The sequence below is a fragment of the Oxyura jamaicensis genome, chromosome 1, assembly GCF_011077185.1.
Source record: "Oxyura jamaicensis isolate SHBP4307 breed ruddy duck chromosome 1, BPBGC_Ojam_1.0, whole genome shotgun sequence".
NCBI classification, from domain to species: domain Eukaryota; kingdom Metazoa; phylum Chordata; class Aves; order Anseriformes; family Anatidae; genus Oxyura; species Oxyura jamaicensis.
In genome coordinates this window covers 104,108,039-104,135,042 of record NC_048893.1, presented here as the reverse complement: position 1 = coordinate 104,135,042, position 27,004 = coordinate 104,108,039, and the positions used below count along the sequence as shown (strand labels likewise).

Here is a 27,004-nt window from a genome sequence, read left to right as displayed (position 1 = left end):
ACTCCTCCAAGTTTGGTGTCATCAGCAAACTTGCTCAAAATACCTTCTATTCCTACATCCAGATCGTTTATAAAAATATTGAAAAGTACCGGCCCTAAAATGGAGCCTTGAGGGACCCCACTGGTGACCGCCCGCCAGCCTGACGCAGCCCCATTTACCATAACCCTTTGGGCCCTGCCCGTTAGCCAATTGCTCACCCATTGTATGATGTTTTTATTTAGCTGTATGGTGGACATTTTGTCCAGTAGGATCCTATGGGAAACCGTGTCAAAAGCCTTGCTGAAGTCCAAAAAAATCACATCAGCTGGTTTCCCTTGGTCCACCATACGGGTGATCTTATCATAAAAGGAAATCAAGTTAGTTAGGCAGGACCTACCCTTCACAAACCCATGCTGGCTGGGACCAATGGCTGCTTTGTCCCCCAGGTGCGCCTCAATAAGTTCGAGAACCATCTTCTCCATGATTTTACCAGGCACTGACGTGAGACTGACAGGCCTGTAATTGCTAGGGTCTTCTTTCTGACCCTTCTTGAAAATCAGCACGACATTTGCCAGCTTCCAGTCTACCGGGACCTCTCCAAATTCCCAGGATCGTTGAAAAATAATTGAGAGAGGTTCCGCGATGACATCCGCCAGCTCTTTCAGCACCCGGGGATGAATCCCATCCGGACCCATGGACTTGTAGGGATCCAGGTGGAGTAGCAAATCCCGCACACGTTCAGGGTCGGTTGGGAGTTTGTCATCCCCACTGTCCCGGTCCTCCAGCTCGGGGCACCCTGGGTCCCGAAGCCCATCATCGGCAATGAAGACAGAGGCAAAGAAGGCGTTAAGCGTCTCTGCTTTGCCTATGTCATTGTCTGTGAGGAGACCTTCCCTATCAAGGAGTGGCCCTATGTATTCTTTAGTTCTCCTTTTTCCATTCACATATCTAAAAAAAACCTTTTTGTTTTCTCTCACAGACACAGCCAGCTTCAACTCTAGGTGTGCTTTGGCCACACGAACTTTCTCCCTACAAACACGAACAGCATCCCTGTATTCTTTCCATGACACCTGGTCCTCCTTCCAGTAGCGAAACACTCTCTGTTTCCACCTAATCTCCATTAGAATGTCCCTGGTCCGCCACGCCGGCCTCCTGCCCCGCCTGCCTGACTTGCGATATTTAGGAATTGCCTGATCTTGTGCTTCTAGGAGGCATCACTTAAAGAATGACCAGATCTGGTGGACATCGAGGCCTTCAAGAGCAGTTTCCCAGGGGACCTTGCTGACTAGTTCCCTGAGCAGCCTGAAGTCCGCTTTCCCCATATCTAGGGATGAGGTTTTGGTGGCACTTTTCCTTCTGTCACCGTAAATTTTGAACTCAACCACTTCATGGTCGCTATGACCAAGGCGGCCACCAATCACCACATCTCCCACCAGACCTTCTCTGTTTTCTAGCAACAGGTCTAGGAGGGCACCTTTCCTAGTTGGCTCTGTTAGCACCTGCACCAAGAAGTTAACATCTAGGTGCTTCATGAACCTCCTGGACTTGCTCGTGTCAGCCGTGTGGCACTCCCAGTTAACGTCTGGCAAGTTGAAGTCCCCCATAAGGACAAGGGGAGTTAATCTCGAGGCCTCTCTTAGTTCTGTAAAGAATAATTTGTCGGCGCTATCGTCCTGGCCAGGCGGTCTGTAATAGACTCCCACAACGACATGTTTTTATTCGTTCGTCCCTTGATCCTTACCCAGAGGCTCTCAACTTTGCCATTGCCGACCTGAAGTTCCACACAGTCCAGCCCCTGCTTCACATACATCGCCACCCCACCACCTCGCCTACTCTGCCTGTCCCTCCAACTTATCTAACTTAAAGCAAAATGGTAAAGTCCAGTCACATTTAAGTTCAATTCATTGATAGCTTTTTACCTTTTTTTCACCAAATAGTACTATAATTTTTGTTTCTTTCTGATTAATCTAAAAGCCATTATTTCTATTAATCTAAAAGCCATTTGGAGCCAGGTTTATTACATTCAGTTTTACCTAGGAAAATCTATTTATTCCTACAAATTCCTGCAGAATTTTAAATACTATTTTAAATAATGTTGGAATTGTTGGAATATACTCAGCAATCAAGGCAATGCAGCTCCCAATGCACCGAGATGAAAGCAAGTTACTGAGGGGACTTCACAATGCACGGGGCACGTACTGTGAAATTCGATCACAACACAAAGGATAATCACTCATTTGCTTGTCACTTTGCATACTGTCTATAACAACCTAAAGAGTTCTGATTCAAATACTGCTGCTTGACTACACGGATTAAATGATATGTATGCCAGAAGCTGCTTCTTCTCATGAAATTAACAGATAATTTAATTCACATGATGACTTCTATAAACTCAGGTTTGCAGAGGCTTGAGGCTGTCAAGGACAAAGCATTTGGAACTCAAAATCTAAGAGCACAATGGAATTAGTTTCACTAAAACATTGATATTAAACAGAACATGTAGATTAAAAATGCCCTTTATGAACTGTGCCCTCTGTTCATATTTTCTTTTCAACAGGCCAACCGTGAATTTAAGAGAGTGGTTGAACTAAATACTTTTTTTGTCTTCATCCTTTCATATTCCTTAGTAGATGTTTATAATAAACTAATAAAAAGTTTAATGCCACTTATAAATCATATTTTAGTCTTCATAAAAAATAAAATGTTAAAAATCTAGAAGTAATACTGCTTATCTAAATAAAATGTGTCCATGAATTTTTGGATAGTTCAAATAAAAGAAATTAATAAAATACATCCAATGCAGTAAAACTGAATAACTATGAAAAATCAGTGTTTTTTTAAACAGGAAATAACAAAACACTGAAAAATACAGTGAACTGAATTACTACACAATATAATCTGAAACTCGAGTCTTTTAGTGATTGTCAGTGTTCTTTTAATGATTAAAAATAATAATAGAGCTTTTGCATATTTATATACTCTGACATTATGAAATGCAATGAATTCTACTTATACAGTATAATGAGTTTTTTTAAATTGTAAACAATTGCTTCTATACGGAAACAATACTAAACAGACATGACAACTAAATTAACAAATTAATTAGTTTTTTTTATGATATGTTTTAAAATTGAGGCTATGATAATCAAGGAAAGCAAGATGATCTTTATTGTCCCTTATTGTCCATGATTCTATGATTCCACTTCTTACCATTCACAATAACAATTATGTCCCGGAAGTCAATTTCTCCTCTGGCTTCCACTCTTCCTTCACATCGGTATACTCCTTCATCACTTTTGTTGATGTTAAGAATTTGGAGATTATTGTTTGCTAATACTGCAAATCGATCTAGAAAGGCATGCAAAAGATTAAGTGGTATTAGCAAATCTAGACAACTATAGGAACACTAATTTAAATGGGAAAATGAGAAACTTAAATTTCTCTAAACACCCAGAATGCACATGACAAAGCATTTGTCAATTTAGAAGTAAAATGTAAGTTGAGAATTTTGCTTTTTGTTCACCCCAAAATACATTGCTATTTCTTAAAATTCAATCAGGATTTTCAGTCCATAACTTCTTACTTACATTTGATGACCCTTCAAAGAAAGTTAAGGTTATAAATTATTTTAAAATTATTGGAATATTCATGAACACCTTATAAAACAAGATTAAAGAAATAGGAAAAAAAATAAATTCAGTAAGTAAGAAAATGTATCTTTCCTCTGTATCTTGACTAACCAATGTTCTCATGCTCATTTTATGGCACAATAATTTCTCTACTTACTTGCTCTCCTTTCCCCCTGTTCCTTTGCTCATTTCCTATAACTCAGTCTATGGCCCATCTTGCTATAGTCTAACACTGCACAGAATAAAGTCTAACACCTCATTCTTCAATGCAAGAAACCATTTCACCTTCTGCAAAGTCCAGTATAAATTGCAATTCATTTCTTGAGTAGCTTAACTCCATTGAAAAACCAGGTTCTGAACAAGCTTTTATACATTTTCCTGCATACATAGCAGCAAAATTTTAACCTGCAAGAGTAAACTGTTCTAACTTTTCTTTCCTTTCAGTATGAACTAGTGTATTGAGTTTATGTGGCAAGGTGTTGGCAGCTGGGGGTTTCAGGCCTCCTCTGAGGTGGTGCCGGGGCTGCCCCATGCTGGACATAGCCAGCTCCAGTGGCCCCACTGCAGGGCACCAGGATGGCAGTGCCTCAGAAGTCTGGGTAAGGAGGCAGAAAATACTGCACAGCAGTGAAGAGCAAGGGGATAAACAAAAAGATATTTGAAAATTAGCCCTGCAGACACCAAGATGAGAGAAGAAGCATGAAGTGGAGCTTCTCCAGGTGCTGGAGCAAATATTAAGGGGTATATGCATGGCAAGCAGGATTCCGTATGTCTTTTTCATGCCTCATAACAAGAAATGGAATAATTGTCTCCTGACAGGTAGGATGAACCTGGGCTATGGTTTGTAAATTTTACTGTGTTCCTAGGGTATGTTCCAGGCTATGAGCCACAGTATCTAACAAAAAGGTTAGACACAACTGTTCATTCTAAGACTGGGACACAACTAAAGATCTCTTGAAGAAAAAAATCAAAATTTATGGTGAAATTTGCACATCAGTTTACACAAGTACATTTAGCATTTCTACATTGGCTACGTAGAGCAATGGAACCACTTCTACTACTGTAAGTAGAACTCTGTGCAAACTACTGACCTTGAGTGGGAACCTTAAAGCACCTCTTTCATTCTGCTTCTTAGAGATTGCACTATACTGCAGTAGCAAAACCAAATTGCCAAAGTCTACCCCATATGATTTTGTGGTTCAGTATAGTTCATTTGAATTCTGTCTCTTGTGGTCTTTTAGAATAAGAGAAAATTCCACTGTGGCAATGGAATAGAAGGTGATACCCTGTTTAATGTTTTCTAGTTCAGTGATCCTATATGGCTTTTTTAGGCCAGGAGAAACTTGCAGTACCCTATATTGTAACTAGAAGGATTTTTTTTAAAAATGTAAATTCTAAATTGTTTTACAGAACATTTTATCATTTTAAACTGTTGTGGTCTTGAAGAGAATCATTCTAGATACTAAAAATATCTATGGAGGGAAAAAAACAAAAACAAACAAACAAAAAAAAACTAAAAGAGCTACACAGCTGTGAATGTAAAACAATAAGATACATCACAGCATACAGAAAACATGAAGGATCCATCCACCCTGATATTTCCTATCCAGTGATATGCAATATAAAATTTTCTATATACATTATATTTACATACCACACCTATGCTATGGTTATAGAAAACTGTTTTTAATAATCTGATAGTAGAATTCTGACATTAATGATTTCAGCAGTGACAGGATAAAGGACACATATTTATATAGATTCCAAAAGAAGGACTTTTGGAAGTTATTGTTCTCATAATCTTCTTTTATTTTTTTTTTCTTTTCTTTCTTTTTTCCACCTTCATTATAAAATAATATAGACATTGCCAAAACTCAAAGTACACGATGTCCTATTTTTTACATGATTTAAAACTCTTTTCCTCCCAGGAATGACTGGGATCTCATTTGGATACTGGTCTAGATCAAAACATAAGGAAGATACTCTGCTATTTAAATTAAAATTTGTTTCTGTTATTCTACTTCTTCACATTAAAGCACTGCACAAAAAAAAAAAAAAAAAAAAAAAAAAGGAAATGTTTTATTTCCTTTGCTATTCCTACAGCAGATGGATTGATTAGAAAAGCAAATAAAATAGTAATAATAAAAAAACTTGAAGAGAGATATTTGGGGCGAATTTTACTTTTTCAAGCTGAGCTATGTGTGAAACTGAAAACTAGTTTCTGTTAAATTGCCAAATCTTGCTTTGTTTTTATATTTTTCAAAATCTTCTAAGTCTCACCTACATTCACTGTTTAATTATTTAGATCAAAATGTCAACCCTTTTTCTAAGGGTAGAAGTTTATTTCGTCTTCGTCTTTGTACCTAGATGACAGAAGGGATAAGACAGACATATTAAATGAGAAGAATTTTGATCAAAACTTTCTTTCATAGTGGACAGGAGTGCAAGACTGAGTCCAGAAACATAAAACAAGCTAACAAGCTTTTTTTTTTCTTTCTTTTCTCCAGCAACTGTCTCACAGTTGTTTGTATGTTTTCATAAATTATGAATATAACTTTTATTGGATGCCATACTGGGTTGTCATTCATAATTTAGGTATATTACATTCATTTTCATTTTGAAAAAAATAGTATTTAATTTTTAAAGAATAAGAATTTTAAGTGCATAACACTACAACCTTGAGTTTTAGTACATACAGAGATTGAGACAGATGGGTAGGTGGATAAAATGGTTTGTCACCGTTAATTTCATTTACAGAAAAAGCAAATTGTCTTCTTTTCCATAAAGACAAAAAACAACTTTAATGAGACAGCATAGAGAAATGCTGTCATTGCTTTTGAGGTGGTAAAGCACGTGAATTTATGTGCCTAATTAACTGCCTCTCTACAAACTTAGGAACTTGCATGTAGATCCATTTTCACCTAACTTTATTAGTCTAGCTGTTAGGAAACTAGCCAAAACAAATCACCTATACCCCCTGTTGTTTGTAACTTAAAGGTTATAAGTGAATATAACCTTTAAGTTTGTAACTTAAAGGTTATAAGTATAAAAGTGAATAATTGTATTCACTTATACAAGTGAATGCTCACAGTAGTGCAACGAGCCTACCCACCTAGAAGACTCGGTTAATGTGCAAGTATACCAACGTTTATGCAGTGTTTGCTCAGTAAATTGTACTCTCTGAGGAAGTGTCATAGTTTTGCTAGCACAAAAAAGCATCTGTGTGCATGCATGACAGCCCCGGAAGAGTTCCCAGAGAAGAGATCCAAACAATCTTTTGGACATCTGGGCCTTCATGTTACACCTAGACAAAATTGCTGATTGGAAAAAAAAAATTATATATGAAGGAAACTATTGCATATGGATTCTCTACAGACCACAGCAAATGGTTAAATCCTACCGATACCAATGGGCTAATTAAAATCCACCCTCCATCATGATGTGATTAATCTTCTTTTACAACAACAATTTAATATTAATTAGAATGTATAACTTAAAGAGTTACCAAAATACTAACTGTCAGCAAGAGTTGCGACTTCCTCATTCCGATACAACCAGCTGACAATGGGAGCAGGTGAACTAGTAACATGGCAAACAACTTCTGCATCTTCTCCCTGCCTAAACTCTTGTGGAGAGATTATGTCTCGAAAAGTGAGCTTTTCTGAAAAGGAAGAAAACCAAATACAGTTATCATCTATCAGTTCACTTAGCACTGAAATTAAATGTGATATCAAATGAGATAATGCTGCCTATTAAGCTTCTCTTTATGCATAATACAGAATTATTTCCATAATATAGTTTTACTCAGATAAGACTCAAAATTGTCCTCAACACATGATTTTACAATCATTTGGCATTATGAAAACCTTTGTTTTATTTATATAAATGAAGCATGTTTCATAAATATAGTTTTCATTATTGTTGATTTTTCAGAGCCCAGTTTTGAAACTCTAGTTTTGTAGAAGTCTATACATTCAGGTTAATAGTACTTTTTACTCTCGAGTGTGTTTTATTCCTCATGATTTTATTATTGAATGAGAACTTCAGGTTTTCATTCCATCGAAATATCCACTGAAATCATTTGGAAAAGTCTTATTTAAAGGTGGAAATTAAGCCTCACTGATTGGGAAAGCCAGCAGATGAGCAAAACATAAAAAACTTAAAAGCCCACGGGAAAATATATGGAAAAACTTTCTATAATTATCATAAGAATTTGTAGGTTTTTTGAGGAAGTAACAAGATTTTTCTTAGGCCTAACAGATTTTTTATTATTATTTCTGCTCCAAATAATCAAAGTTGATATTTAATTGTATTAATGGGTTGAATAAGTTCAATAATCAGTTCAACAATAAGTTCTAATAATTCTATTGTTCAAATACAGTGAAGGAACTTCAAGATGGCATTAAACCATGTCCTCATACAAGATCTAAGGCAGAAACCAATTGCCAAAAATTTCTGCAAGAATTTATTGCATGTAGAAGAAACAAACTGACATGTTCTCTATGATCAAACATTGCCAATTCCATTCATCCATTCAAGAGGATGTTTTGGAGTCAGAGAATGCACATCCACCTCTGCCTTTTTGTATTTACATGAGTGCAGGCTCAAATAATCCATATGGTTCCCACAGCAGAGGGAGCACGCTTTTGTTATATTTGTGTCTTGCATACTTTTATAAAGTATTTGTGTAAAATGTTTGAAGTATTTGATCATAATTACATCAGAACAAAAAATCTGACAAACATAAATGAGTACTGTACTGGACCCTAGTAATGTAGCATATCCTGCTTTTCCCATACAATACATCACAAATACAAATTATGAAACTTTCACGTGTCAGTTCCCATAAACCTTTACATTTCTTGTGTGGGTCTTTGGGCTTGTCTAACCTCGGAATTATTAAAACTACCACATGCAAACACTTCAAAAGATTTCAACTATGCTCAGCAGTCTGCTAATGGAGTGACTGGCAGCTTTAAGCATACAAATGAATTCCACAAAACTTGCAATCCTTTGAACTGTCAGCTTTCAAGCCATCATGTAATTGCTTGTAACTGCTATCATCATTCTAATGGTTGTTTTATCAATAGCTTTTTTAAAAAAAATTGTATGCCTTTTGTTATCTGAGTTATCTGCACCTTTCAGAAGCAGTGCTTTTTGGTTCCACTCTGTATTTTCTGTCTCATTGCAATTCCTTAACGCTCAGTTCAACTACAAACATATTTTTTTAATGAATATTAAAGCACCACTCTCCAATGAAATTAGAGAAGAATAGCTGAAAGGATGCTGGCATATGTCTTGTGCTTTCACCCACAAAAACCTTACCAAACATTTTTGCAGTGTATTTATCTAATATATTGCTTTTAGGCATTTTTAATTGATCTATAGAATATAGTATACCACAAAAGTATTTAACTATTTTGAAAAAAAGCAAACAAACTCTAAGAGAATCTCTAGCCATAGAAGAATGTATTTACTTTTCAAATACACTCTTTAATTAGTTGTTAGCAATTGAAATGCGTTTTGGTTGCTTACCATATTAAGCTTCAATGCTTTATGGCAAGATTCCACCATAAAACCAAGAATATGAGAAGACTGACATAAAAATAACTAATTCAATCTAAATTTTGCTTTTTTTAATGACATGCATTGCAATTCTTACACTTCTATTTACATATTTGATATATTTTATATGTATTTGTACTTAAAATTAGGTTGATAAAATACATCTTTCCTCTTTTCCATTAGGGGCATACAGTGCACCCCTCTGAGATGATATTCTAAGATACAAAGGAGAAGTAATCTACAATATTACAAAGTTTAGATCATAGTATGTGTGAGCTAAACAACAGGAGAAGCAATTGTTTGGAATATACAGTTCAGAGCCTGGGATTATATTTTGATAGGCTTTACTTTCTCAATAGCAGTGGCTTTCAAAACATGTTCTTTCCTTTGTTATTTGTTACTATTTTACTTACGATAAATTTCCAAAACAACAGTAGCTTCTTGAGTTTGTCCTTTAGCGTCGGTTGCTTGGCACCGATATATACCAGCATCTTCTATATCTGCATTATAAATGGTCAGACGTGATCGAACACCTTCTTTCTGAACAACCACTCTTTGACTAGAAACAATCTTCTCTCCTTGTGGATTGTACCAATCTATGGTGTCAGGCTCACCAATGGCTACAAACAAAAATAAAAATAACATTAGAAGTTCAAATAGACATTATGCAATGCATATGGCTACCCAATGTACAAACATCTATGACATCTCTCTGACATCTATGCAATGTCAGAGAATTGCTGAATTGTGAAAAGGAGTTGTGAGAGATTCTGTAGAAAGCTAAGCAAGGTAAAACTGCAGGCAAATGTGTGATTGGAGAGACAGGATAATTAGTAGTTCAAGAATTCAAGAGGAAAAAAATAAACACAGAAATCTATAAAATCTTAAAGGAAAGGAACAGGCTGGCCAGAGGTCACTTCAGCTTGTCATTGTAAACAGGCTGTGTGTCATTGTCAATCTAAGATGGCAAATCAGAAACATCAAGGATTCATTTCAGGCAGCTGTAAAAGCAAACCCTTCCCTTCCTGACTTAATTCTGCCCCTCCGGAAAAGACTCTTCATGTATTTCATTAGGGCAGAGAGGGTGCTAAAGCTTAGCCTAGTAGATTATTAAATCCTTAGTTTAGACAAGTAAAAATATTTTAACTAAACAAGCATCCTAGTAGATATAAATTATCTACACCAATACAGACAAATTTCAAACTGAGTGAGTGATATGGTTTGTTTGGAATCTGAAATCAATAGTCTCTACAAGACCTTCTATTTATCACAATTCTCACAAGTCAATATGAATATACAAAACAACGTACATTTAAGTTAATATTGTGAATCAATACATACACTTTCAAATCATGCAGAACATCGATAATGTAACAAAAAAAAATATGTGAATACATACCTGTGCATGTGAAGAATTTGGATTCACCCACACTGAGCTCTACTTTGCTAAGTGAAATTGTAACTTGAAGTAGAGCTGAAAAATATAAAGTATGTTGTGAACACATTGTAACACGTTGCCATTTATAAGTTTAGAGTATAAATTCTTATGTTTTTATTTTCTCATTCTACAACATATGCTATATAAGCTGTATGTCAAATCTCAGCATTTTATCTTCTAAACTACAGTATATATAGATGTGGTGAAAACAATCAAAATAAAGAAAAAATGTTACATGAAGGGTAACAGCTTCACATCCTAAAATTTAGGAAAAAGAAAAAATAATAATAAAACAGGAAAGAAATTCAAGCAAACATAGAACTAAAACTCAATGAGAAGGTGACTGGAACACTCAGCATGGATTGACCAAGAGTAAATCATGCCTGACTATAGGATAAAATGATTAGTTTTGTGGATGAAAGAAGAACAGTGGGTAGTGATTACCCTGACTTTACCAAGGCTCTTGACATTGCCTCCCACAATATTCTTGCATTTACGTGTATTGAGAATAAGTAGCAAGATTTGGATAGCAGAGGATGGCTGCAAAGGTGGTATCTGTGGGAGTAGGTGAATGGTTGCACTGTGCAGGACAGTCAGGTCTGGATGGCTCCACAGTGGACACATCACAGGGCAAGCTGAGCCAGTCAAGAGTTTTTGGCATCCCTTTGAAAATGTATTTAAGAAAGGGCAGAGACAAGACAGAAAAAAAAAGGGAAGGCCAGAGCAGTAGGTGAGCTGGAAACACTCTAGAAGGGACTCCTGATGTGGCCCAAGCATAAGCCCATGCCAGAGCAGGTACACCCCCAAAGGGACTGTGGCCTGTAGATAACCCACAACAGAACAGAAGAAATGAGTTAGGCAGAAGGAGAAGTGGAAGAAAAGTATGAGAAAGAAGGAACACCAGAAAGAAATCTCCTGTGCCACCTAGCACCTCACTGAAGGGACTGAGTTTGACCTGTATCTATGGTGGTAAGAAGGGGAGTAGAGACTAGGAACAGAGAAGGAGAGGTGTCTGGAGCTTGGGAAAGCAGGGAGGAGAGGTGTTTTCCCTAAGCGTTTAAATACTTGCCTTCTTTGTTCCCCAGTGCCTGAATAAGTAATTAAATGTTATGTTAATTATGTAAATTAAGTTAAATTTCCCATCTGGAGACTGTAACAGTAACAGTAATCAGTGAGTGATTTCCCTGTCTTTACCTTGACCCATGAGTTTTTTCACTCCCATTTTCCACCCTTGTCTGGGGATGGGGGTGAGTGAGCAAGTGGCTGTATGGGTGCGTGGTTGCCAGCCAAGGCCAACCCCCCACATCAAGTCAGGGCATTATAGTCTGGATGTACAGACAGCTAGGTTGGTAAAAATCTAGTTGGATAGCTGGGTTTAGAGGACAGTGGAGGTCATACTCTACCTGGAGGCCAGTAACAAGAGGGGTACCATGGGATTCTGTCCTGGCATCTGTCCTAATTAATACCTTTATTGATAATCTGGATGAGGACATTGACATAAAGACTGGAAGAATACATCAACAGGAACGTCATGATATTCAGCAAGGATAATTGCTGAATTCTTCATTTGGGAGGGAATAACCAGTTAGGAATCATGCAAATTGAGGACAGGTATGGTAGACAAGAGTGCTCAAGCATCAGCAAGAAGTCAACAGCCTCCTAGGCTAATTAAAAGGATCATGATCAGTAGTAGATCAAGGAGATCAATTGCCACCTCTGCTTGGCACTCCCTAGAACATATGCAGCATACTACATCCAGACAAGCCCTGTCTCAACCTCAGAACAATAAAGATACTGACAGACTTCACTGGAGTGAAGTTAGGGGAGGGACAACAAAGTGGTCAGACACATCTACTCTTATCCATGGGAAAATGAAGATGGAGCCAGGGTCTTCACGGTGTTGTATGGCAGACAGATGAAAGACAACTGACAAGTTGAAACAAAATAGGCTCAGGCTGGGTATAAGGAAAAACTTTTTCATGATGCAGTGGAATAGGTTGCCAAGAAAGATTATGCAATATCTACTCTTGCAGTTTTCAAGAGCTCAACAGATAAAGGCTTGAATAATCTGGTCTTTGATTTAACAGGAGATTGGACTAGAGACCTACCTGAATTATCCTATGGTCCTACAAATAACTTACCCAACACAGACAGTATTATGGGTGATTTTTTTTTTTTAAATGAAAAATAACTATACAGTCTTCAGTAATAATAATTCCAACATTGTTGTTATTATAATTATCTGTAACTCTTCAACATTCATAATCTTACAAAATTGGAAAGTACATGTGCCTGAACCAAAGACATGGATGAAAAGGGTCATGTTAATTTCAAGCTCTAATCAAGAAAGAAAAAGGTAAAACAGAAAAAAAAAAATAGAGAAGAAAATTTATTGTCTAAATCTTAGGTCAGTATTATAAATAATAAAGAACTATGATGTATCTGAAGTTAAAAAAAAAAAAAGTATTGTTTCAAGAATCTGGGTTTTGGAGTCTTGAAATACAATAATTATGGTCTATTCTGTGGTGGCTGAATTACGGTGGAAATATTTTACCTTTCTGAAAACCACAACATAAACTACTGTGAACATTAATGACTTCAGTGTATATTGAATATCCTGAGCTCACTAGATTCCTTTTCTATAATTGGCACAAAAGTCCATTAGAACAAACTTCTCTGGAAGTATGGAGTATTACAATCCAAATCATTGATTCAGTGTGCCAAATTTTCCCTGTGAATAGGTTACAACTTAAAACCCGCTAGAAAAACAATGATTCTGTTCTGTTGATACTAAAAGTTAAAGAAAAGATGAGCACAGAAAAAAACATTGTCTAAGTAGTGTTGCATACATATTAATGTGGCAATTATTACAATTAAGAGAAAAGTATCATGAAATTGATTTGCTCTTAACTGATGTACTTGCACATAATCAGCCTAGATAAACAAGAACTAGGCCAGATTTGAACATGTCAAAAACAGAAACAAAATGGAAAGAAAACTGTAATATCAGATGATAAACTATGTAAACACATAGATGAAGTAAAAAGTGTCAGGTAGAATATAAGAAACTGTGATAAGAAGTGAAAAGAAAAATTAGAAAATACTTTTCCTTCATTAATCAGATACATATCTGAGACTGCAAGAAAGTTTTGGCAAAGGGCTGAACTCAGTTTAAAATTTTTAGCATAAGTGCAATTACAAATTCTGTGAAGACATGCTAGCTACCTCTCTGAAACCCAAAGAAAACCATGGTTTCTACATATGGTACTTCAATATTTACAAAATAGAAAAATGTAAGACCATCTGTCCAATTTTTTCAGACTCATCTTTTTACTAGTTCTGCTTCGTGTAAATATAAAAATATTGCTTTATGCAAACTGGAATGAAAACCATTGCCCAAGTGATTAAACTAGCAATCTGCTTATTAGGTAGACAGGCAAATAGTCCAGTAGGAGAAGGCTCACTCATCAGTTAATTTGAGTAAGGCATGCAGTTACAACTAAAATACTGCACAGAGACAACATATCCAGAAAGTTTTATATTACTTTCAAATGTACTTCAAAAACGACATAGATGCATTAGGTTATTATAAGCTCTGATGAAGATGGTATGTAATGTACGTACTATTCAAGTTACTGTGTACGCTAGCAGCTAATGAATTAATATAGAAAGGGGTATTTTGTACCAGACTGGTTTGAAGGTCTTTGAATACACAAGTGAAGCCTTTTTGTATGAGGTCAGTGAAGCTGTTCCAAGAATTCAAGTCAGAAGAGGCTGTGTCTAGCTATGTTAAAACAAGCTCAGAAATGAATAGTAGCTTCTGGCTAAAACTGACAAAACACTGCCTCTTTCCATGTTTCCTAGGATATTACTGAACTAGCAGAAAAAAAAAAAAAAAAAAGAAAGGCAATGAAAGGCAATGTATTACTAGAAGATCCCTTCAGGTGGTGAAGCATACTACTATACTACTATTGTAGTATGTGCTGTTCTGGGAAAAAGTGAAGTCAGTCAGGGCTTCACTTAGTGTTCAGTACACATGGAATTTTATAGCAAAATAAAGCACTGTTACATTAGGTGATATAAGCAATCCCTTCCCTTTTGTTCATATTCACTATGAAAGAATTATTACCTATGCTAAGAGGAGCCTGTCAAATTATTTCTTAATGGGTTTAAAAATCACTTAGGAAGATAAGTGAGAATAGTAACAAGAGGTCCATTTGTTCTGTTAAATATGGAGATGGATGACTCTATTCATAAGACGTAATATTTAGCAGACTCTTTAATTTCAGACCCATTTGCACTAGTATACTTCACATTTCAGAACTACCATCGCAAACCTTTCATAGTTCTGTCTATACAGATAAATACCTAATACAATAGAAGTGAGCTCAGAGAACGTAGAAAAAGTGTCAATCCCATATGTACTATTGCCACTTACCAATACATTAAAACACATACAATGTACATTACAGATGTATATTGAAAGCATATGCATATAACATCCTAAAAAGGAAAATGAAGTGGTATTTGAATAAAACCTGAAAAATGCTGGGTAGAGCTGTGCTCCAATTAGTAAATCCATCCTTGGACTTCCTGATTATTCCAGTTCTTAAAACCCAAAACCTGAAAAGCTTCCTTGTCAGTCACTTCGGTGTTAAAGTATGACAGGAGACAGACAGGAACAAAAACAAAAATAAAACCAAACAAATATATAAAGCCTAAAAAAGAAAAAAACAAACAAAAACAAATGAAAGAACCACCACATATTCTGCCTCAGTTTCTGCTAAGTACATTTGCTACAATTTAGTTGAACAGTTTTATGATATGAACACTTTTTAGAATTTACTTTAGAAGAATAAGATGGAACTTTACTGTGGAGGGGTCTTCCTAAATCTGTTGGGCTGCAGACCCACTGAAAGGTAGAAGCAGTAAAAAGGAAAGGACACATCTATGAAAACAAAACAAGGCATTACTTGGGATCCAGCTGGAACCAAGGAGAGGAGTGATGGCTACAGCAGCTAATTCAGATGGCTTTGGCAGTGGCTTCTTAGAGAACACAGATGACTGCAAGGTGCAGCTGAGAGAATGACTGTAAAGATTAATTCTGTTTAGCACAAGTTCTCTGGCGATAATTATAACTTAGTATGCTGGTATGCTTTGACTTCAAGAAGTAAGCAAACTTAGTTACGTGATGTGTTTTTGCTTTCAGTAAATGATTACAGTATTATTTAATATTGAATAGACTTAGAAGACGTCTTCCTTATTCTGGAGCATGAAAAAGATAAGAAGTTTTAATTGGTGTCCAATTTTTCCTGAGAATAGCCATTCTCCCTGTTAATCTTATTTCCCTTTGTTATACAGGCTTCTGAAAACATTCTTCTTAAATGTTCTGGATCAATAAAAAGGGTGTTTTTGTTTGTTTGTTTGTTTGCTTTGTTTTAAATACTTTACCCCTGTGGGGACCCTGAGCCTAACTGAGGAAATAGAAATTGTTAAATGTAAACTAAACTTGTTAAGTATTAACAGTTCAAGGGCATTTTGCATTTAGGACAAATGAACTTTTAAATTCTTCTTCTTCGCTCTCTTTTTTTTTTTTTTTTTGGAAGATAATCAGTTAACTTATTTCAAGTAATAATTCAGCAAAGTCAGAATGATAAAGATGTTATACGATCTACAGAGTTACAGTTTGGTAAGAGAAAGTCCGATTCAAGCTGTTTCTATGAGTAATCAAACAATTAGGAACCACACACCTCTGCCCTAAAGAATTCCACTAAAACAAGAGCTCAAAATAGAGCTGAATTAAAAACTGTTAAACTGTTTGCACAAAGACCAAATAGCCCAAATGGAAATAATCTTCAGAGATTAAGTCATCTAAGATGCTATATTTTCCTATAAACAATAAAGATGACTCCAGCACTCTACATCTCTGAAGAAGGAAGGACATGCAGTCAGATGTAATGCAAAAGATGACCATTAAAGTTAATACTCATTAAAATTGTCATAATTAAACAACAAACTTACATTAAAATGATAGAAAAAAAAATGGGGTTTCATCACACACTGTCAGAACTTGCTTGTAAAGTCTGTGAGGCTTGTGGTGCTTTAACCATCCAATGTATTTGTAATCCTTTGGGAATAACTGGGGCGGGCACAGTGAAAATCTAATCCAAATAGCCTACTCAAACTTAATTTACTCAACATTTTATTATTTAAAGATATTACTGGATTTCTCCCCCCCTTACATAAAGTTTTATATTCAGACACTATTCTAACATCTTATAAGCAGTGAAATATCATATTCTTTATATATATAATATATTAATTTATGATTAAAGATATACTAATTGGGTTAATGGTAACCTGTCTTTCATTGTGTGTTCTTGGTCTTGAGTGCTTCCTGGAGTTTCTTTTGTAAAAATGCTTAGAAGCCAAGCTGCATCTACAACCCCAATAAACAAAAATGTGATCTCCATGGAGGCTGGCTAGTTTTCAGCTTTGTGACGGGCAGAATACCACTAAATGATTAAGCATCACTATTCTAGGGTATGACAGTACTAAGAGATATTAGTTACAATTTTAATTGCTTGACATCAAGTTTCACGATTAATTAGGTAGTTTGGAATAACTGAACTTTCCATTTCATCACATTAGCATTAATTTGGATCTGTCAGTAGGAAATGGAATCCTGATACAAAGTCCTAACATTTTATTTGAATTATTATGAATTCCTAGTTGAATTTCTGTCTTGTAGAACACAGAGTGTTTTATTTTTAGGTACATAAAAAAGGCTTTGTGTCATCCTGAATTCATTTTCTACATCTGCTAAAGTGTCATTTTCCCAGATGAGAAGAGCTAGAAGTCACGTGAAGTTCAAACTGCCTTCTGGGGCATAACAGATGTTATAGGGGTGAAATGCATGATGCAAGAGAACCAATACGATCCAGTTCTGTGCAACAAAGTCACAACTACTGAAGGATATTCAGAAAAGGAATTATGAGAAACCTCTGTTGAATAGTCTTTTCTATGCCACTTGTAGCAGAGTCAGTAAAATAGATGAGCTATTAAGATCAGTGCAGAAAGAGTGTACAACTGTAAAATAGGACATTCCTTAAACAAAGTCTGCTTGTTACAACTTTATTCACAGAATTTATCTCAACCAGAAATCACTCACTACTGCTACCCTGAACTCTGGCAAAGTGCAGTTTAAAGACATAAATATGAACGCTGTGAGCTTTGTTGGAATATATGTTGTCTGGAATCACACATCGAGATCTCTGTAGATATTTAGCAATGCTGGAAGTTAAGATTCTGTAACAACTTTCCAGGTAGGCAGATACTGGGAGCTTGGCTCCCTCAAAATTTAAGAGAAGATATAATGATTTAAATATTTAAATATGGACTTACAAGACCAACCTTATTCAGATATTTTAAAGATGCTTTAATCAATATTTAACCAATATTTACATTTTATAATCATGGCTCAGAAGATTATCACAGAAAATCAAGATTAAAATGAATCCAAATGAAAAAGAAAATCTAACTTTATTCACTTACAGTACATTTCAGGCAAGAAAGATTTTCTGTAAATAAAAGGCATGAACTTTGTTAGGTATTAAATGGGTTCTCTCAGGCATGATGATGCAGACATTTATTTCTATTTAAGTTATTCCAGCTAAATTTGGTAGATCTCACCTATTCAGTAGAAAATCTTATCATCAATAGAAAGAACAGGAAAGTTTAAAATACACTATTTATTTAAAAGGGTATTAAGAATATTTTAACTGTAGAGAAACATAATGAGGAATCTTTATCATAAGTAGATCTTATACATAAATAAGTAATACAGATATGTGGAAAAAAATCAAAGGATAATTACACTCATCAAAACTAAAATCCACCTTAACGAAATCTTGTCAATCAGAAAATTTATATTTGGCAAGAATAAACACAAAGAAAAAGTAGTTTAAAAGCTTATGAGTTTTATAGAAACATGCTTCTGAAACTCAAAGTGCTGTAGTCAGTCAAGGCAGGATCTTCTAAAACCCAGATGTACTTCAGTTAAAACAGCAGAATTAGAGCCTTTATGTTTAAAGTTACAATTTGTCAGTAACAGCAATCTAAATGTTTTTAGTCTAATCTAAAAGGAAATTAAACAAAATTTTCAAAACTTAAAAAAATATGGAAAAACAGAGTGATGACAAGCATACTACAAAACCTTAAAAAAAAATGCTGTCCTCAAGGAAGAGAAAAACCTGATGATACAGCTAGGAGTATTTAGTTGCATTTTGATAAATAACCTCCTCTTTCCTCCTGTTACAAAATTTAGGCATGGGCTTTCACAAGAAGCAGTTAATAAACTGTTTATGCGATCAGTAGGGATCATATAGATACAGTATCTGTATCACAGAATGCAGCAATTTGAAGACATCTCTCATCTACAGGGAGAGGCTGGGAGAGCTAGGACTGCTCATGTGGGAGCAGAAAAGTCTTGGGGACATCTTATCCATGTGAATAAATGCCTGATGAGGGGCTAAAGAAGAGGGAGCCAGGCTCTTCTCGGTGGTACCCAGTGACAGGGCCATAGGTAATGGTCACAAACTCAAATACAGGAAATTCTGTTTAAACTTAAGAAAACTCTTCTCTAATGTGAAGGTGGTTGAACACTGGCATAGGTTTCCCAGAGAGTTTGTGGGGTGTCCACACACTAGACTGGACACAGCCCTGAGCAACCTGCTCTGACTGACCCTGCTCTAGACAGGTGTTTCAACCAGAAGATCTCCAGAAGTGTCCTCCTATCTCTGTGTGAGTCTGTGTGATCTTTGTAACAACAACAACAAAAAAATCGACTTTGCTTTCTTCCTGCTCCATTGGACAGTCTTTTATTATAGAACAGTACAGATTAAAACAAAATAAAACCCTAGGGTAACATTCATCCCAAACCACGAACTTTATTTAATAGCCAAAAAAATCTGGGAATGTGGCTGAAAAAAAGCCCTCAGAGTAGAAAAGTGCCTCATATTTTCTCATTAAACTTATCTTTGGTTTTACTGAGTTATGAACTTTCAAAAACTGCTTTTCTGCAGGGCTGCTTGGTAGTCAGCACAAATTTGGTAACGTGCCAAGACAGTGGCTGAACATGGACACTCTAATTGAAGACTGTATTCATACTGTCTTCAAAACAGCAGCAGAAAACATGATACTGGGGACCAAGGGTTAGAGAAAATGTCAAGCTGAATCTCTGACAAAATTCTTTCTACAAAATCGGCTCATGGCCCAAAGCAGTCCTTCAAATTGCAGAGGGGAACTGGACTGAACCAGAATTCTTTCTAAGTACTTGGCCTTTGTAATCAAAATCCAAACAAAACATTTCTCAAACTTCAAGCTAAAAGATGCATGCAATAATCCTGTTGAATGCCAAACACACTACTCTTCCAATGATTTTTCAGTCAATTCAACATCATCAATCTAGCAAAAAGGTGAAAAGAACAGAAAAAAATACTGGAAGCATCTTTTTGTGTTAACTGGCACAGCATCAGAAAGATTCTTCTGAGTCTGGCTGTACCTGCAAGATCATTTCAATATTATAGCTGAAAGCTTCGACATTTTAAGATACCGGTTAATCAGTCAATGATCACTATCATTCTAAATAGGTGGTAGAAAAGTTTTGTTATCATAGTTGTGAAGAATGGATTCTTCTTACCATGTCTTGTAGTAGGAGTTTGCCCATTGCCCATGTTTGCCCATTCTTAAACACCACATAACTCAACCCCCCCCCCCCCCCCAATGTCTACTTCAAGCATATTTTGCAAAGGAGTCATACAAAGTTTGTTTCTAATAGCCTCCTTTCCTTTCCTTCTCTTACATTTTGTTAAGTCTATATTATGAGATTTCTCTAAAAAGTAAAATACAGTTACTAAAGTACAGTGCTCTAATTAAAGATGAGAAAAGAAATCAGATCACCTAATTATGGAATCAATCCTGACAGATTTTAAAACAACCCATCTTTGCAATGAAAGGCACAATCATAGAATCATAGAATCATAGAATATCCTGAGTTGGAAGGGACCCTTAAGGATCATCAAGTCCAACTCTTGACACCGCACAGGTCTACCCAAAAGTTCAGACCATGTGACTAAGTGCACAGTCCAATCTCTTCTTAAATTCAGACAGGCTCGGTGCAGTGACAACTTCCCTGGGGAGCCTGTTCCAGTGTGCAACCACCCTCTCTGTGAAGAACCCCCTCCTGATGTCAAGCCTAAATTTCCCCTGCCTCAGCTTAACCCCGTTCCCGTGGGTCCTGTCACTGGTGTTAATGGAGAAAAGGTCTCCTGCCTCTCGACACCCCCTTACGAGGAAGTTGTAGACTGTGATGAGGTCTCCTCTCAGCCTCCTCTTCTCCAGGCTGAACAGGCCCAGTGACCTCAGCCGTTCTTCGTACGTCTTCCCCTCCAGGCCTTTCACCATCTTCGTAGCCCTCCTCTGGACACTCTCCAACAGTTTCATGTCCTTTTTATACTGTGGTGCCCAGAACTGCACACAGTACTCGAGGTGAGGCCGCACCAGCGCAGAGTAGAGTGGGACAATCACCTCCCTTGACCTACTAGCGATGCCGTGCTTGATGCACCCCAGGACACGGTTGGCCCTCCTGGCTGCCAGGGCACACTGCTGGCTCATATTCAGCTTGCTGTCTACCACGACCCCCAGATCCCTCTCTTCTAGGCTGCTCTCCAGCATCTCATCGCCCAGTCTGTACGTGCAGCCAGGGTTTCCCCGTCCCAGGTGCAGGACCCGGCACTTGCTCTTATTGAACTTCATACGGTTGGTGATCGCCCAGCTCTCCAACCTATCCAGATCTCTCTGCAAGGCCTTACCACCCTCATTCGAGTCCACGACTCCTCCAAGTTTGGTGTCAAATCAATCCCTTCTCCCCATCTCTCAACAGAAAAATGCTGAAGTTGGCCTTAGAGTTCAAATACATTAGGTGAGATTAACAAACAAGTAGGTAACCAGACTGAGCGACCACTGCAATTGCAAACACCATGCTTTTTGGCAATGCTTTCTAGAAACACAGCAGTCTCTATGAAGCATATAAGAATAGGATAAATACATTAAACCAGAACAATATGTAAACTAAACTCAACAATGGTAAGAGCAGTATTTAGTTAATTACATCTTTAATAAAACAGACTGTGTGTACTCAATGTGTCTGTTGCTGAACACGAGTATATTAATTCTGATTCCAAGAACCTCGAAACAACCTACTACATTGGCTTTTCTTATGGATTTGTCTTATTTTTCTTGTGAAAGGCAACACAATCCAAACTTCCCTCTTTCAAATAAAATGACTTATTTAGTAAAAATGTTTCATGTCTCAAAAAGCAGTTATGGTCTCTGTCACACGGTTTCCTTAAGTATAATGAATATATGCAGTCCATTCCTATTTTGTGGAACTGCAGAATGAAATCAGAGAATCAACTTCAACTACAGCAAAAATCACATTTTTAATTGTAAGAGTTTGAGATGATGAAAATGTGACCCAAGGATGTCTGTCTGACATCTCAAGAAAATGAATTAGTGGCTCAGAAAGATATGAATTGCCCTATTCAGCTGATTTTTACAATCTGCTGTCCTGTTCAGGAGAGATCTAATGAGGGCATGGGAAAATGGCCACAGGGACTGTCTGCAGCCAGGCATATACAACTTGATTTACAGAGTACTTACATGATCTTATTCAGAAATATATTGATACAAAATTATTTGCATAAATTTTTATATATTTTATCTTTTATTGAAACTTTTTTTTTTTAAAAAATACTAGTCTCTCTCAATGGTACACAAACCTAGAATTACTGTTGCTTGTATTTTTTTCTACAATAATCCTATTTGTAAACAATGAATGATTAAGTCAGTTACAAGTTTGAGATTATCATACTCACTATTGAAAACCCATAGAAAGAAAAAACACATCTTAAGTTACTTGAACAATGTTAAAAGATGTCAGATGACAGCTTTTAAGTTGATTATTTTTCTACTTACTAATCAAATTAAGATATTCAATATTCAATAATAATCTTAATAGAGAAGCTGTGGATGCCCCATTCCCGGAGGTGCTTAAGACCAGTATGGATGGGGCTTTGAGGTCTAGTGGGAGGTGTCCCTGTCTACAGCAGGGGCATTGGAACTGATCTTTAGGGTCACTTCCAACTCGAGCCTCTATGAAAAATGTTCTTTCATTACAGTCTTACCTTGCCTGGTTAAATCCTGCCTAAACATAAAATTAGATCTAATAAATGTCTATCCAAAAAGGGCTTAGAAGTTATTGCTACGGAAGTGTGACTGTTGTAGATATTGCACCCGTTCTGTGCAGAAGTAGAACATATTTGTCTCTGGCTGTTAGCATCACGGTCCTTTGCAAAGACAATATAATTTTATGCATAGAAGCTCCATAGTAGTGAATACTCCCAATCTTACTTTAAAAAACAGCTTATAGTTAAAAAATGTGTATTTAATTTCTTTCAGAACTTGTTGCCCCAGTATCTCAAGCACTATATTAAAAAGGCATGTATATTAAAGTATATCAAAGAAAGGATAACCTATGTAAAAGAATTACCTTACAAGTAAGTATTTTTGTTCTTCATTAAACAGGTCATCTTAATAAAATGTGGGATGGTTTAACTGAACTGTGGAATATTATGTCTTCTTAATCTATGTCCAAAAAAAAAAAAAAAAAAGGGGATAAAATCAGAGAGTAATTTAAGTTTGAAGGGACCTCTCTAGGTTGTCTTATCCAATCTCTTGCTCAAAGCAAGCCCTAATTCTGAACTTATATTAGCTTGGAGTTGGTCCTTGTTTGTAAATAGGTCCTTAGATTAGTTGCACCTTGGTCAAACATGAATGGTCAGATATTATTTCAAAAATATGTGTTTCAGCTGGGTTTCACAGGATAGAACCCAGTCTACTTGCTTCAAGATCATTCCACATGAGTCAAAACATTGTGAAGTGAATGGATATCTAGGAAACATGCTTTTAAAGCACACTGATGAGTCCAACTAAAATCCTAACGTCAGTACATTCTAAAATTATAAATTAGGATTTTTCAAACTATTTTTCATCATAATAAATGGGTTTTGTTTCAAATATATTCACTGAAGCAGTTTACCAGAAAAGAGGGAAATATTTCCAAAGTTTTGATACTTTGGTGAAAATGACCTGAAACTACAAAATTTAAATATTAAGAACAGGCAAAGAGCTGACATTTTTATCACCAGGCATTGGAAGCACTATTGACAAAGAAAATCCACTTAAAATTTAGTTATTCTACCTCAAAAAAATGACTGCCTATTAAAGTATTAATAAAAAAACTTAAATTATTGCTGTTAATAGAGTTAAAGTATTCTCTTTGACTTATGGAAAAATGTTAGAACAGCCTTATGAGCCCCATCTGGATTATAAAACAGTCTCAGGCATAAATATTCTTTCTGTTTTGAAAAATTAAAGTTCAAGGAAATGCTTATAAATAAATGACACTGCCAGAGATCATAAGAAATCAGACTGGCTTTTCAAGCTCTTTCTTTTAACCCTTAAGCTTTTTGATCTTTGAGTGCTATTATATGGGTACTAGCAAGTTCCCATCTTTAATTATCTTGATTTAGGAAACTAATTTTCCCTCAAAGGATTGCTTTGAAGTCTTTCTAATTGAAAACCAACAGGGCTGCAATTAATAAGGAATTAGACAGACAAATTAATAAGCAAACAACCTATTGCACCAGACAATCGTAAGATTTTTTTTAAAAAAAAAAATCAATCTTTTCATGAAATTAAAAACATACTCATTGAGGCTGCTGTAACTGCTCTGATTAAATCTTTACTGGTCAAGTTATAACTAGTTTAAAGATTACTAATATTTTCTGTAAGTAAGCCTAAAACTGAATTTCAGACTAAAAAATACTAAACAGGTCAGTCAGAGATCTAACTACCTAGTACTTCAGTTTGTAGGGTAGTAAATTTTAACTGATTTTTTTCATTCCATGTGCTGGTAATTAGTTGTCTAAAGGTGTATTTGTAACTTTCATTTTTAACGTCCCCTTCAAGATCCATCTTCTGTAACAGCACCTTCACTACCATCTAAGCCTTTAAAATGTCTGGCTTCCTCAAAAGATACAGAAAATTATTTACATTATTTAATTACACATTTTCAAAAAAAGATTTCCTGTTGTTCAGTTGATGCCAGGTTCCTTCACTGAGCATTTCTTTCATCTGCTATTGTGAGTATTACATTGTTCCCTTTCTCATTTTCTCCTCCTTTTACAGAATTCTACTGTCAATCTTTTTCTCTAAGTAAAATACAATGCTCAGGCAGACTTATGGAAGAAATCTCCTCTATCTTCCTACTCCCATTCCCAATAATGTTAGCTTCTCAGATATATATATTTTTAATGTTATTACCCAAACCAATCAATTATAATATTCTACATAAAGTATGTAGATGGAAATATTACCTATGAAATACCATTCTATGAAATGCACAAAATTGACTTGTCCGGTGTTTTGTTGTTGTTGTTGTTTGTTTGTTTGTTTCCATAAAAGAAACACCTTAGAAAACAAATAAATTAGTTCAATGAATCACATGATGATGATATAGGTACATTTTTGCATGACATATGTATAACATAATGTAGACTCTCTATATAGATCTTTTTATTCCAGCACTGATTTCTAAACTGCTTCCTTTATATGCAGTCACTCATGTAAGTATTTCCAAATACACCTCTCACCTGACCCTCCAGTCTACCCTACTTTCTCTCAATTAAAGAAAAGTGACACCACAAAGCAAGACCATCAATTTCAATGGCTCTGATGCAGGATTAAAGCAATTATGAAACTAGTTTCAGGTTACTTGTTTCAACTGCTTCCACAGGATGAGAAACTGATGACTTTGATTCAAGCCATAACAGAACTTAATCTAAATGACATATTCTTTCAGTCAGTTCCACTTCCTCATCAGATGATTCTGATTCTACTTTTCTTTTCCTTAATTAAAACTGGAATGAGACAATATAAGAGAACTTCATAGGACTCTCTATAACATCCAAAATTATGGTGATAAAGACTCATTCATGGAAAACACGAAAGAGCTAAAAGGTCACGTTTGTGACAAATCGTAGGCTTTGGTTCATTCTTTTACAGAAAGGAAATCAGTCCACCCATCATATCCCAATACTGAACAATATACTTGCCTGTAAACAAACATTTACCTCTGGAAGAAGAAAAATGAAGCTTAAATACCAAGCAGGAATTAATTTATAAAAACAAGTATGTTTTTAGACTGTGTGAATTACACGATGAAAAGTACTGTAATTCATTAAGCTAAGTTGCACCATTAATAACACACCTATGAAAGTAGCTTCCTGAAGACATGTTTCCCAGACATCCCTTCCATCTTCTTCCACTTTGTTCAGTATGACCTTTCACATGAAAATAATTTTCACCTCCAGTACCTAAACCAATAACCCAACACTTCTTCATGAACATTAGCCAAAAGCCATTCATCAGAAAGCCAAATATCCTGATTTCCAAGAAGCTCAGGAGCATAACTGCATCTTCAAGGCCTTTATGCTTCTGTCAGTTCTGGCTGAGACTGGCTAATGAAAGGGAAATGATGGAAAGAATAATTGTGTAAGCTTCATTTTCTAGGTGCCCAATTTTCTACGGTTCAATTACATTGGATCAGTTTGCTCAGTCACTTGCAATGCAAATACATAATGGTGGCAAAGAAAGCCAAGAAATAACTGATGTGCTGATCTATTCAATAACCAATATTTGACCTTGAATTACCAAATTGCCAAACTCCCTGTGAAATAACTCTTGGTATATGCTAAGTGGGATACCATTCTGAGTCTTGTTCTGCAAGCTTCCCTTTTCCAAGGCTTATTTGAGCTCACTCCCATCCTCACAGCCTCTGGCCCAGTCACTGTGATTGTATTTGCCATTGCTGGGGTCAGGGTCGAGGCCGTGCCAGGCCCTGGGAGTGGCCACGCTGCCTTGGGCCTGCCTGGGGTTCAGCTGGATTTCCCTGGCACCCCGTGCATGGCCCAGTGCCCATTGCCCAGCCTGGCTGAGCTTAAGCTCTGTGAGTGCCCCACGTGGAAGGGGGTGTCAGCCCCAGGCTGTCCCTGCGGGGCACACAGTCCTGGAAGACCAGGGCTTGTGAACCGCCTTGCTAGGAAGCCTGTTCCAGTGTTAGACCACCCTCGTGGTAAAGAAATTTTCCCTAATGTCCAGTCTGAACCTCCCCTGGCACACCTTTGTGCTGCTCCCTTGCATCTCATCATCGGTTACTGGGAAGCAGAGACCAGCACCTCCGTCTCCACTTCCTCTCCTCAGGGAGTCACAA

The 27,004-nt window shown here is 36.4% G+C and overlaps 1 protein-coding gene across 3 annotated transcripts in view; it reads right to left on the bottom strand.

The window, feature by feature from the left end:
• Window positions 1-27,004, bottom strand: part of NCAM2 (neural cell adhesion molecule 2) — a 285,808-nt gene that overhangs the window by 126,626 nt on the left and 132,178 nt on the right. For all 3 annotated transcript variants that reach the window (XM_035315435.1, XM_035315436.1, XM_035315438.1), the window contains exons 2-5: window positions 10,573-10,647; window positions 9,587-9,793; window positions 7,126-7,269; window positions 3,190-3,327 (exon numbers count right to left, since the gene is read on the bottom strand). In XM_035315435.1, coding sequence (XP_035171326.1) covers window positions 3,190-3,327; window positions 7,126-7,269; window positions 9,587-9,793; window positions 10,573-10,647 — 564 coding nt within the window. The remainder of the gene's footprint in view (window positions 1-3,189; window positions 3,328-7,125; window positions 7,270-9,586; window positions 9,794-10,572; window positions 10,648-27,004) is intronic.